This window comes from Hyla sarda, chromosome 10, assembly GCF_029499605.1.
Source record: "Hyla sarda isolate aHylSar1 chromosome 10, aHylSar1.hap1, whole genome shotgun sequence".
Taxonomy (NCBI): Eukaryota; Metazoa; Chordata; class Amphibia; order Anura; family Hylidae; genus Hyla; species Hyla sarda.
The window spans coordinates 123,639,930-123,652,406 of record NC_079198.1 but is presented as its reverse complement, the minus strand read 5'-3'; the positions used below and the strand labels follow the sequence as shown (position 1 = coordinate 123,652,406).

General features: G+C 45.4%; 1 protein-coding gene and 1 non-coding gene across 6 annotated transcripts in view; both read right to left on the bottom strand.

Annotated features, from left to right (window-relative positions):
* Positions 1–889: 889 nt before the first annotated feature.
* The window catches only part of THYN1 (thymocyte nuclear protein 1), a 12,727-nt gene continuing 1,139 nt past the window's right edge, over positions 890–12,477 (bottom strand). For all 5 annotated transcript variants that reach the window (XM_056543939.1, XM_056543935.1, XM_056543937.1 and 2 more), the window contains exons 3-8: positions 11,273–11,457; positions 8,144–8,212; positions 7,960–8,052; positions 1,775–1,870; positions 1,229–1,379; positions 890–1,026 (exon numbers count right to left, since the gene is read on the bottom strand). In XM_056543939.1, coding sequence (XP_056399914.1) covers positions 959–1,026; positions 1,229–1,379; positions 1,775–1,870; positions 7,960–8,052; positions 8,144–8,212; positions 11,273–11,457 — 662 coding nt within the window. In that variant the 3' untranslated portion in view covers positions 890–958. The remainder of the gene's footprint in view (positions 1,027–1,228; positions 1,380–1,774; positions 1,871–7,959; positions 8,053–8,143; positions 8,213–11,272; positions 11,458–12,477) is intronic.
* LOC130294775 (U2 spliceosomal RNA) lies at positions 7,708–7,890 on the bottom strand. The gene has a single exon (XR_008848627.1). It is a non-coding gene; the product is annotated as a U2 spliceosomal RNA (small nuclear RNA).

The window sequence follows — 12,477 nt, the reverse complement described above, 5'->3', positions numbered from 1 at the left end:
ATCTGGCGAACATACAAACTCCAAGCATATAAACCCAGGACCCTAACACTATGGCACATGTGTTGTAGAAACAAGTAGCTGAGACTTCATCATAGGTGGTGGGTGCCAGCTCAGTCGTACAGCTGGAATTAGATAACTGTGATCCTTCCTGTTTATCCCTCTAGATGGCGCACTCTGGTACCTAATCAATTTGATGAAATAACAGTACACTGCAATGCATTAGTATTGCAGTTCACTATACAATCACATGCTTCAAGTTCCTTAGGGCCTAGGTCCAGAACTAGACCTCCAGCTGTTGTAAAACTACAACTCGCAGCAAACCTGTACCTGCTCGGAGTTGTAGTTTTGCAACAACTAGGTGTGATGTCGCAAGGGGTGTGGCCATGACATCATGACCCCCCCCCCCCCCCCCTTTAAAGCAGTGGTCTGCAAACTATAGACCTAGTTGTTGCAGAACTACAACTCCGAGCAGGTGCAGGTTTGCTGGGAGTTGTAGTTTTACAACAGGTGGAGGTCTAGTTTCTGATCACAGGGGTCTCCCAGCTGAGACCCCCGCCTCCTATAGCCTTGTATTGAAAGTACACTACAAAAAAAACACAAAGGTGGTGTCATGCCATTTATATCACTGTAAAATTACCCCCCCCCCCCCAACAAAAAAAAAAAAAAATTGCCTAATTTGTGTTGTTCCCCTTTCCCCAAAACTATTTCTGTTTTCATTTCTCCTAACAGTATATGGTAAAATAAAGGCTGCAATTAAAAAGGTACAGACTGTACAAGAATAATCCCTCATACTGCTCTGTGAATGGAAAAAATAAATTATGGCTCCCAAAAGCGAAAGTATGCCAACTTTTAATATAAACAGACATTTGAACAAAATTTGAGTATTTAAAAAAAAAAAAAAAAAAAATTACATAAAAGCAAACAAATCAAGCGGGTCAAAAACAAGCAGGTAAGTGACTTAGTCGTCGTCCGTGTCATCTTGCTCGGTGTTCTCCTCCTCCAGGCTGAGTATACAGTCATATTCCTCTATATGAAGAGAAGAGGTTGTTAAAGGGGTATTCCAGCCCCTAAAAACTTATCCCTACCCACAGAATATGGGATCAGTGCCTGATCGCTGGCGTCCGACCTCTGGGACTCCCTGCAGGACCAGGGACCGGTCTTTCCCTTGGCACACGTCCCATTCATAGTCTATGGGGGCACAGACAATACCAAACTTCAGCATACGCACCTTGTGTGAGCGGCTGCACTGATAGCCGCGCCCGAGTGAAGAGTGCCATATTTCGGAGGGGTCCGTCTGTGCTCTTGTGCTTTTGGTGCAGCTTCTTCAGTTCTGCCAGAGTAATGTAACGCTTCAGCATCCGGACAAACTGCACGTCCACCTGCAGGGGTAGAGTATAAAGTGTCTGTAGAGGCAATGCCGCCTTATACTGCTTTATAATGACACAATGTTTAAAGGGGTACTCTGCTGCGAGACATGGATAGGGGATAAGATGTCTGATCGCGGGGGGTCCCGCTGCTGTGGGCGGTTCCTGAGACACGTGTCATCTGAGAGCACTTAGAGAGAAAAGAACAACCTTAACTTCAGCAGCTCATAAGTACTGAAAGGATTAAGATTTTTTAATAGAAGTCATTTACAAATCTGTTTAACTTTCTGGAGCCAGTTGATATATAAAAAATAAAAAGTCTTTTCCTGGATAACCCCTTTAATGATAAGTTACTTTACCATACAATGACTAGGACACTAATGGGGTGCATGAAGACAGTGGACACTCACCATGGACCATTTTGGGTTGTCCTTATTACTGGAGGAATCATAATGTGGATTCTTTGGGTCAAACTGTGTATGGTCGGGGTACGCTTCCTTCACAATCTAGATGGGGAAAAAAAAAAATCATTAGTCATCTCATTTTCTTATTTATTGGTTTGACTGGACGGCATAATATAGAACATCTAATAAAGTGCTCCGGGTGTGCCTAAAATATAACCTTTAGTGAGTTACTAAAATAACCTATAATAACGTGCCTGTGCAACCAACACCAGATAAAATCACATAGCTTCCATGTGTTCTATTATTGTAGCAATGACTGGCGCATGTTGGGCTCTGCCAATCCAACTGCGCCAATTCAGTCAGATTAAATACACAAAAGTACCCCCGACGTGTTTCTACCACTTGTTCAGAAATGGTGTCATCAGGGATGTGCAAACACTAGTTTCATATAACAATATATATTGACCACAAATATGAATAGTTACGGCTGTTAGCAGTAATATGGCCACATGTCCTATTAGGAAAGAAATCTATACATAGGCTAATGGATATAGTCCATGTCACAAGAGCCCGGTGTGAAGGGAAAACTGTCCCTAAGAACCTGTAAGGAGCAAAAACACCGCCTGGTATCCTGCAGACAAACAAATCTATTCCTTCTCCGACATGGTGCCACAATATAGTCTTAGATAGCCGCCAGTCCGACCTGTAAAATAAGAGAAGACGGGCACATATGTCCGTTCAGTGTTCGCCCTGGAAAAGAAAAGGGACTGTATTGAAACAAGTCCCTATCATACTCGCGGTTCTGTAGCGTAAACTGCGGGCGTAACACAAAACCTGCTATTGCGCAGGGAGCCGGTGTTTCCCAGCTCTATTCGCTTGGTATAACGAGGTGCCAGCGTCCGACATCACTGCCGGTCAGGAGCGTAAGTTAAAGGGGTACTCCGCTGCTCATCGTTTGGAACAAACTGTTCTGAACGCTGGAGCTGGCGCCGGGAGCTCGTGTTGTCATAGCCCCACCCCCTCAATGCAAGTCTATGGGAGGGGGCGTGATGACCGTCACGCCCCCTCCCATAGACTTGCATTGAGGGGGCAGGGATATGACAACACCAGCTCCGCCCACCTCAGTGACTCACATGACAGGGGTGGCGTGTGCCGATCCAGCTAAACTGCTGCACGTCTGTCAATTCCGCTCACTGACAGTAAAGGCAATTAAAGGGGTATTCCAGGAAAAAAAAAAAATAATTATATCAACTGGCTGCAGAAAGTTAAACAGATTTGAAAATTACTTCTATTAAAAAAAAATCTTAATCCTTTCAATAATTATCAGCTGCTGAAGTTGAGTTGTTCTTTTCTGTTCTTGCAACAGTGCTCTCTGCTGACATCTCTACTTGTCTCGGGAACTGCACAGAGTAGAAGAAGAGGTTTGCTATGGGGATTTGCTTCTAAACTGGGCGGTTCCCGAGACAGGTGTCATCAGAGAGCACTTAGACAGAAAAGAACAACTCAACTTCAGCAGCTCATAAGTACTGAAAGAATCAAATTTTTTTTTTTTTTTTTTATAGAAGTAATTTACAAATCTTTTTAACTTTCTGGAGCCAGTTGATATATAAAAACTTTTTTTTTTTTCCTGGATAACCCCTTCAATTTATTGTCAAAGCGGGTTTAATAGCAGATAAATGGGTTAGAACATGAATAGTAGCCAGACGGCCAACTCTGGGCCAGATAATTTATTCAGTGCATGATAATACATGTAGGTTAGTGGGATCTTATGCCCAATAATCATATTGGGGGTTGTCATAGAACAAACGCCATGGACAGATGAGATAGTTATCATTTGCATGATGTATAGAAAATAAAATAAATGTTCCCATGGCGGTGGTTATAGGTGGAGATGAGCGAATTTACAGTAAATTCGATTCGTCACGAACTTCTCGGCTCGGCAGTTGATGATTTTCCTGCATAAATTAGTTCAACTTTCAGGTGCTCCGATGGGCTGGAAAAGGTGGATACATTCCTAGGAAAGAGTCTCCTAGGACTGTATCCACCTTTTCCAGCCCATCGGAGCACCGGAAAGCTGAACTAATTTATGCAGGATAAGTCATCAACTGCTGAGCCGAGAAGTTTGTGATGAATCGAATTTACTGTAAGTTTGCTCATCTCTAGCTCTTTCTTATGAACGAGCATGACTGGGTGTCTAGGGGACCTTGTAGGTAGTTAGGGAGGGCTGTAGCTGGCCCCTTAGGAGTTAGTGGTCACCATATTAATCTAGGGTTGCTAGGAGGTTCCTGTGCGGGACCGGCCTTTTTAGGGCAGCCCCCCCCCGCCTAGGCTCAGGGTCCATTCTTCAGTGCTACCCAGGGACAGACTAGGTGCCCATTAGGCCCATGTTATACCCCTCACCTACCCCTAGGGACACACTAATAGATATTCCCGTCATGACGTTTATTTTGTAAACTATATCCTGACCCTTTTAAACCAAGCCTGGGCATATCTGGGCATCTGGATTTTGTCTCCACACTTCTCCATTTACCTCTATCATTACATTCACCCTGTCTGAATACAAAACAAGGACATCATGACATTAGATCTGAATGCATAAGGACTATTTATCGTGTTCTCTGCCTATAACCACCGCCATGGGAACATTTATTTTATTTTCCATACATCATGCAAATGATAACCATTTCATATGGATAACTATCTCATCTGTCCATGGCGTTTGTTCTATGACAACCCCCAATATGATTATTGGGCATAAGATTCCACTAACCTACATGTATTATCATGCACTGAATAAATTATCTGGCCCAGAGTTGGCCGTCTGGCTACTATTCATGTGTTAACCCTTTTATCTGCTATTAAACCAGCTTTGACAATTTTATTGCCGATACTGTCAATGAGCGGAATTGACGGACGCGCACCCCCCCCCCCCCAGTCATGTGAGCCACGGAGGTGGGCGGAGCTTGTGTCGTCATATCCCCACCCCCTCATATCACACCCAGCCCCCTCAATGCAAGTCTATGCGAGGGGGCGTGACAGCTGTAGTCACGCCCCCTCCCATAGACTTGCATTGAGGGGGTGGGGCTATGACAACACGAGCTCCCGGCGCCGGCTTCAGCGTTCAGAACAGTTTGTTCCAAACGCTGAACAGCGGAGTACCCCTTTAACTTACGCTCCTGACCGGCAGTGATGTCGGACGCTGGCACCTCGTTATACCAAGCGAATAGAGCTGGGAAACACCGGCTCCCTGCGCAATAGCAGGATTTGTGTTACGCCCGCAGTTTACGCTACAGAACCGCGAGTACGATAGGGACTTGTTTCAATACAGTCCCTTTTCTTTTCCAGGGCGAACACTGAACGGGCATATGTGCCCGTCTTCTCTTATTTTACACGTCGGACTGGCGGCTATCTAAGACTATATTGTGGCACCATGTCGGAGAAGGAATAGATTTGTTTGTCTGCAGGATACCAGGCGGTGTTTTTGCTCCTTACAGGTTCTTAGGGACAGTTTTCCCTTCACACCGCGCTCTTGTGACATGGACTATATCCATTAGCCTATGTATAGATTTCTTTCCTAATAGGACATGTGGCCATATTACTGCTAACAGCCGTAACTATTCATATTTGTGGTCAATATATATTGTTATATGAAACTATTGTTTGCACATCCCTGATGACGCTATTTATGAACAAGTGGTAGAAACGCGTCGGGGGTACTTTTGTGTATTTCATCTGACTGAATTGGCGCAGTTGGACTGGCAGGGCCCAGCAGGGCCCAACATGCGCCAGTTATTGCTACAATAATAGACCACATGGAAACTGATTTTATTTGGTGTTGGATGCACAGGCACATCATTATAGGTTATTTTAGTAACTCACTAAAGGTTATAATTTTGGCACACCCGGAGCACTTTATTAGTTGTTCTATATTATTTAGTCTCTGATGCTGGTTGACGGTTACGCATAAGCGTGGTTCTACACAGGACCAATCATCTAATGCTGAGTTACTTATCTGTTTTGATTGGACGGCACCTGACATACGCGCCAACTGTCCTGATTTTGGCAGAATAATCCCATGAACTGGACCACACAAAAAGGGTAGTGGTTTATGCAAACCCCACCTTAGGCTATGTTCACACAGTGGAATTTTCGAGCAGAATTCCCCTGGAAAATTCTGCAAGGAATTTCAGCAAAATTTACTGCACGTTGAATTGAATGGGGATTCCATGGTCCCATTTACGCTTTCTGGATTCAGCAAAAACAATGAACAGGTCTTAAAATTTTGCATAATTCTTGGCTGAATTCCATTGAACTCAATAGGGCTTTGAATTTCTGCAACATTCTGTGTTTTGAAGACATAGAAGTTCTTCTGAAATTCCACAAAACTGCAAAAATTCATCAGCAAGCTTTGCAATATGGAATTTAAAGGGGTTATCCAGGAAAAAAAAAATTTTTTTTATATATCAACTGGTTCCAGAAATTTTAAACAGATTTGTAAATTACTTCTATAAAAAAAAATAATAATCTTAATCCTTTCAGTACTTATGAGCTGCTGAAGTGGAGTTGTTCTTTGTGCTCTTTGATGACACGTGTCTCAAGAACTGTCCAGGGTAAAAGCAAATCCCCATAGCAAACCTCTTCTACTCTGTGCAGTTACCGAGACAAGTAGGGATGTCAGCAGAGAGCACTGCTGCCAGACAGAAAACAACAACTCGACTTCAGCAGCTGATAATTATTGGAAGGATTAAGATTTTTTAATAGAAGTAATTTACAAATCTGTTTCACTTTCTGGAGACATTTGATATATATATGTTTTTTCCTGGAATACCCCTTTAAGTGAACATAGCTTAACATGGGGAATTTCCAATTTTGGCAGGAAAATCCAATAAACTCAACTTGAAAATAGATGGGGTTTATGCAAATCCCACACAAGAGGAGACCTATAATATATATTTTTTGGTTGCAAGACAACCCTGTCAACTGGACCACAAAAGGGTCATTATAGAATTTGCAATAGGGCTGAGGATCCTCACCGCACGCCTGTGGTTATGGCAGTGCTTCCCAACCAGGGTGGGAAACACTGCAAAACTACAACTCCCAGCATGCCCGGACAGCCTTTGGCTGTCCGGGCATCCTGGGAGTTGTAGTTTTGCAACAGTTGGAGGCACCCTGGTTGGGAAACACTGGGTTATGGGAATACACTGTAATAATAGTGTTATAATTCAGATATTATTGACAATGTTTTTATTTTATTTATTTTTTTTAAGAGCCGAGGCGCGTGCTCTCTATCAACCAAAGTGCAAGAAAAAGTGCAAACGTGTCACACAAAAAAAAAAGTGCACAAAGGATGCGGTCTATCGCTAAGCCCTTCTCCGACAGGAGAGAGTCCCCCAACAAACCTACCCTTCACCTCCGGGCCAAAAGGCACCTGCAAGGTTCCAGGTTCGATGACCCCTTTTCGCCGAAGCTACTAAGGGGCCGAAAATGCTCCTGGCTTCAACCCAGGCGTTAGCCAAGGTATCAGCCGAGGAGCCGTATACTGATGGCATCTTAACCGAAGCCAAGATGCCCAGGGGTTGCAGGGAGGTGAGGAACCTAATGGCCACACACACCTCCCCTAGACCGCCAGGAGGGACACCCAGAAGGGCTACCGCATCCTGCCAATCCTGTGTACAAAAACAACACGTAAAAGTGGCACAGTAACAAACAAAAAAATAATAAATAAGTGGATAAGTGCAGATATACTGCCCGTTCATCCAGCCGGATCTATAAACATTTCCCGGATCTTAGCCAGAAGGCCGGGATACCAAGGGTGAGTGCCAAAGGTGAAGAGTAATGGTGCAGTGCGTTCACTCAGTGAGTTATAACACCCAGTGAGTTTCGGCACCTCAGGGTCACCACTCCCCGAGGCACAGAAGTACCTCGGCTCTACACCCCTCTACCTCATGGCGAGACCCGGAGGAAACAGGTCACATCAGGACAGCCATTAAGCTGGTTATGTGGCACCAGCCCCGGAACACCGGCTCCTCCATGCAGCATCCATCCTACATCAATGGCAGAGACTAAACCACTGATAAGAACAGATACTACACTTGATCTTAGCCAAAAGGCCGAGAAGCGATACTATTGACAATATGGAGTCATTTCAACACCATCAGACCAAGCAAGAAACCCGCACCCACGAGGCCCACCTTGACGATCCCAGCGATGCCGGGCTCCTTACAGTTGCTGTGATAGAAGAAAGCCTCCTGCCCGATCTTCATTGCTCTCATGAAGTTTCTCGCCTGGAGAGACAACAGTGTGAAAAATAAAATCGCAAACAATTCCCAAAAAATAGATCCGATTCTATAGAGAATCTCTGTCAATGTCTCTGACCTGGTAATTCCGGACGCCGTCCCAGCATTCCGTCTGCTTAGGTTGCGCTTTCAGGTCTTCTATTCCAAACTAGAAGAGAAGTAAAAAAAATAAAAACACACCTGACACAAGTATTTATAACAATGTGCTCCCCATCATTACTAGACTTAAAGGGGTACGCCGGTGGAAAACTTTTTTTTTTTTTGTATCAACTGGTGCCAGAAAGATAAACAGATTTGTAAATGACTTCTATTAAAAAATCTAAATCCTTCCAGTACTTATTAGCTTCTGAATACTACAGAGGAAATTCTTTTCTTTTTGGAACACAGAGCTCTCTGCTGACATCACGAGCACAGTGCTCTCTGCTGACATCTCTGTCCATTTTAAGAACTGTCCAGAGTAGGAGAAAATACCCGTAGCAAACATATGCTGCTCTGGACAGTTCCTAAAATGGACAGAGATGTCAGCAGAGAGCACTGTGTTCCAAAAAGAAAAGAATTTCCTCTGTAGTATTCAGCAGCTAATAAGTACTGGAAGGATTAAACCATTTTAATAGAAGTCATTTACAAATCTGTTTAAAAGGGGTACTCCGCCCCTAGACATCTTATCCCCTATCCAAAGGGATAACATGTCTGATCGCGGGGGTCCTGCCACTGAAAACCTCCACTTTTTTTTTTTTTTAAGATCAACTGATGCCAGAAAGCTAAACAAGTTTGTAAACTACTTCTATTAAAAAAAAAATCTTAATCCTTCCAGTACTTATCAGCTGTTATGATCCATAGGAAGTTTTTTCTTTTTGAATTTCCTTTCTTTCCATCCTTTCAGATGCGTCTCACCCAGGGGTCAAGTCCAGGGGGAAAAAAGTGAGGGAACTCGCCCAAGATTTCTACTCAAGGGCTGGTCCTGCGGGACTCCTGCTAATGGTAACGGTGGCCCTGATGTGGAAAAGTGCAGGAACTCAGTTCCCACGCATTCCTGCAGGACTTGAGCCCTGGTCTCACCAGTGTATGGCCGCCGGTCTCCTACTGCGACGGACTCAAATAGAAGTGTGGCTGGCAATGAGTGCTAAGTGCAGGCACTTTCGGAATCCCGGCTCGGCCATCTAAACCGCCACTCTGGCAGGAATGTGATGTTATTCTTGTGGCGTCTCGTAGTGGGTGACGTCAGAGGATAGAAGCGGCCTGTCCCGTAGCGGGCCCCCCTCTTTTTTTATTTTATTTTTTTTACTTGGTCTGCACTCTGTCCCTCCCTCTCAGCCCAGCCCTATATAAATTAGCAGGAAGCTACACAGGGCCCCTTCCTTTCTGGCAGCCTCCCAGTCTGACTGGGAGCACATGGTAAGTGAGCTTTTACACCTTGTTCACAGTGGTGTGGTGCTGTGCGGCGTCCATTGCTGCCGTGGCACCGTGTCTATGGGGAGGTGCGACCCTGGGACTGGTTTGAGTGGCATTGGGGCTGCTCTGCCAGTGGGTCGTTTCTCCCCCCCCCCCCTGGGATGTTAGGGACCCGCTACTTACATGTGGCCGTGACGTGGCTAGTGGGCTTGCACTTTATGATCATAAAGTACACTAACGACCTGTTCGTTTAATAAATGTTGCTGAGAAGCATTAGATCACTGTGCATGTTGTGGATGTGCGACAATGTCTGTTTTCTCTATTTGAATCCAGTACAGTATGTGATAACACTATGTTAGTAAGGTATACGTCTTGGGGTGATACTTTTATTGGACTACTATTTTCTTTTATAGGAATACCACTTTAACTAAGGAAAGTAGTGGTCTTAAAGGGGTACTCCGCCCCTAGACATCTTATCCCCAATCCAAAGGAAAGGTGATAAGATGTCTGATCGCGGTGGTCCTGCCACTAGGGACCCCAGACATCCGGTGCATGGAGCGGACCTCACTCCGTGCCGGATGACTGGCGATGCAGGGCAGAGGCTCATGACGTCACGTCACGCGGTTTAGACGGCCGAGCCGGGATCCAGAGAGGCAGAGTGCCCGCACTTATTGCCAGCCACACTTCTGAGAGACCTCCCAGTACTTTCGCAGATACAATGAGCGAGCTTGAGGAAAACAGCTCCATGACATCTATTTGGGTCCGTCGCAGCACGAGACCAGCGGCCATACACTGGTGAGACGCACCTGAACTGTTTTGATATGAACTGCCTATAACGGGACGTATCCACTATTCTCTTCAGAAATATTGTAGCGTGGACAAATAATCGGAGTGGCGGATTATCAGTTGCCGGTTTATCAGGATATCACCATTGTGCATGAGCAAGTGAAAATCTAATCCAAACATTGCATTTATCTAGAAACAGTGCTACTTTAACATCTCCACCACTAGGGCCCAGAGGTAGGAAAGTATTATTAGTGCTTGTTTTAATAGATTTGTGTAATTTTCTATATTTTCTATAATAAATATTCTGTGACATTGAAGCACACTCTGTTTGGAATCTATACCTTATAACATTATGCACCATTTTTAATGGTGGTGTCTAGAAATGAGCGAACTTACAGTAAATTCGATTCGTCACGAACTTCTCGGCTCGGCAGTTGATGGCTTATCCTGCATATTTTAGTTCAGCTTTCAGGTGCTCCGGTGGGCTTGAAAAGGTGGATACATTCCTAGGAAAGAGTCTCCTGGGACTGTATCCACCTTTTCCAGCCCACGGGAGCACCTGAAAGCTGAACTCATTTATGCAGGAAAAGTCATCTACTGCCGAGCCGAGAAGTTCGTGACGAATCGAATTTACTGTAAATTCGCTCATCTCTAGTGGTGTCCTTGAGGTGTGGTTATTGATATTTTTGCACAAATGCTATTGTTACGTGATGTTACATCTCAATGGAATTAAATGGGTACTCTGCTGCTCAGCATTTGGAACAAACTGTTCTGAACGCTGGAGTCGGGAGCATGTTATGTCATGGCCCCGCCCCCTGATGACGTCACACCCCACCCCTAAATGCCCCCTCCCATAGACTTGCATTGAGGGGGCGGGGTGTGACATCATCAGTGGGCATGGTTATGACGTCACGAGCTCCCGGCGCCGACTCAGTTTGTTCCAAATGCTGAGCAGCGGAGTACCCCTTTAATATTACCCAGAGGACTGGCACTAGAGGGCGCAGTTTCTCTCATTCTCCTCTGCTTTTACCTTCATGTCCATACCCTTCTCCATGCGGCTCTCAGGCTCAGACTTCATCAGCCAGTAGTGATATTCTTCCTTCGGATTCTCACTAGGGCTGGCGCTCACAGTCACTTTCTTCCGAACCCTCCCGACCTTCTTCACCACTCGGCCGTCCCCTGGATTATTTCGCTGGTCATTCTTGTCTTTAGCAGCTGTGTAGTAATAAAGATTATTCTAAAATTAGTCAAAATAATTTTTATTTTTTATTCTATTTATGAATTTTATTGGAGAAGCCAGGCAGCTGCTGAGACAACACCACACTGACAATGAAAGGACTACACAAATTCCTAATCGGGAGAGAGGGAGGAGCAAGGGAGCAGCTGAGACAGCATCCCACTGACAACGAGAGGACCACACAACTTCCTGACAGTAGTGAATACACAAAAGCATGCTGAAGCCAGTACAATGTGTATGTTTTCTATTCCCCTTTTTGTAGTTTTTACTTGGTCTGCACTCTGCCCCTCCTCCTCAGCCCAATCCTTTATTAAGTAGCAGGTAGCTACACAGGGCCCTTTCATTTCTGGGAGCACATGGTAAGTAAGATTTTACACCTTGTTCATAGTGGTGCGGTGCTGTGCGGCGTCCATTGTTGCCGTGGCACCGTGTCTATGGGAGGCGCGGCCCAGGGACTGGTTTGAGTGGCATTTGGGGCTGCTCTACCAGTGGTTCATTCCCCCTGTGGGCACTGGTGTTGCGGCGTTGGTGGTCGCCGTCCAGTGCTATGCCATTTTATGCTAGGGATGTTAGGGACCCGCTACTTACAGGTGTCCGTGACGTGGCTAGCGGGCTTGCACTTCATGATCATAAAGTACACTAAAGTTCTATTTGACTACTATTTTCTTATATAGGAATACCCCTTTAACTGAGGAAAGTAGTAGTCTTAAAGGGGTACTCCGCCCCAAGACATCTCATCCCCTATCCAAAGGATAGGGGATAAGATGTCTGACCTCGGAGGTCCTGCCACTAGGGACCCCCGCGATCTCGGCTGCAGCACCCCAGACATCCGGTGCATGGAGCGAACTTTACTCCGTGCCGGATGACTGGAGAGGCGGGGCAGAGGCTCATGACGTCACAAGCCTCCGGCACTGTACCTGCCGCTCTAAACTAATGCCAGGTGCAGCAGGGAGATCGCGGGGGTCCCCAGCGGCGGGACCACCGCGATCAGACATCTT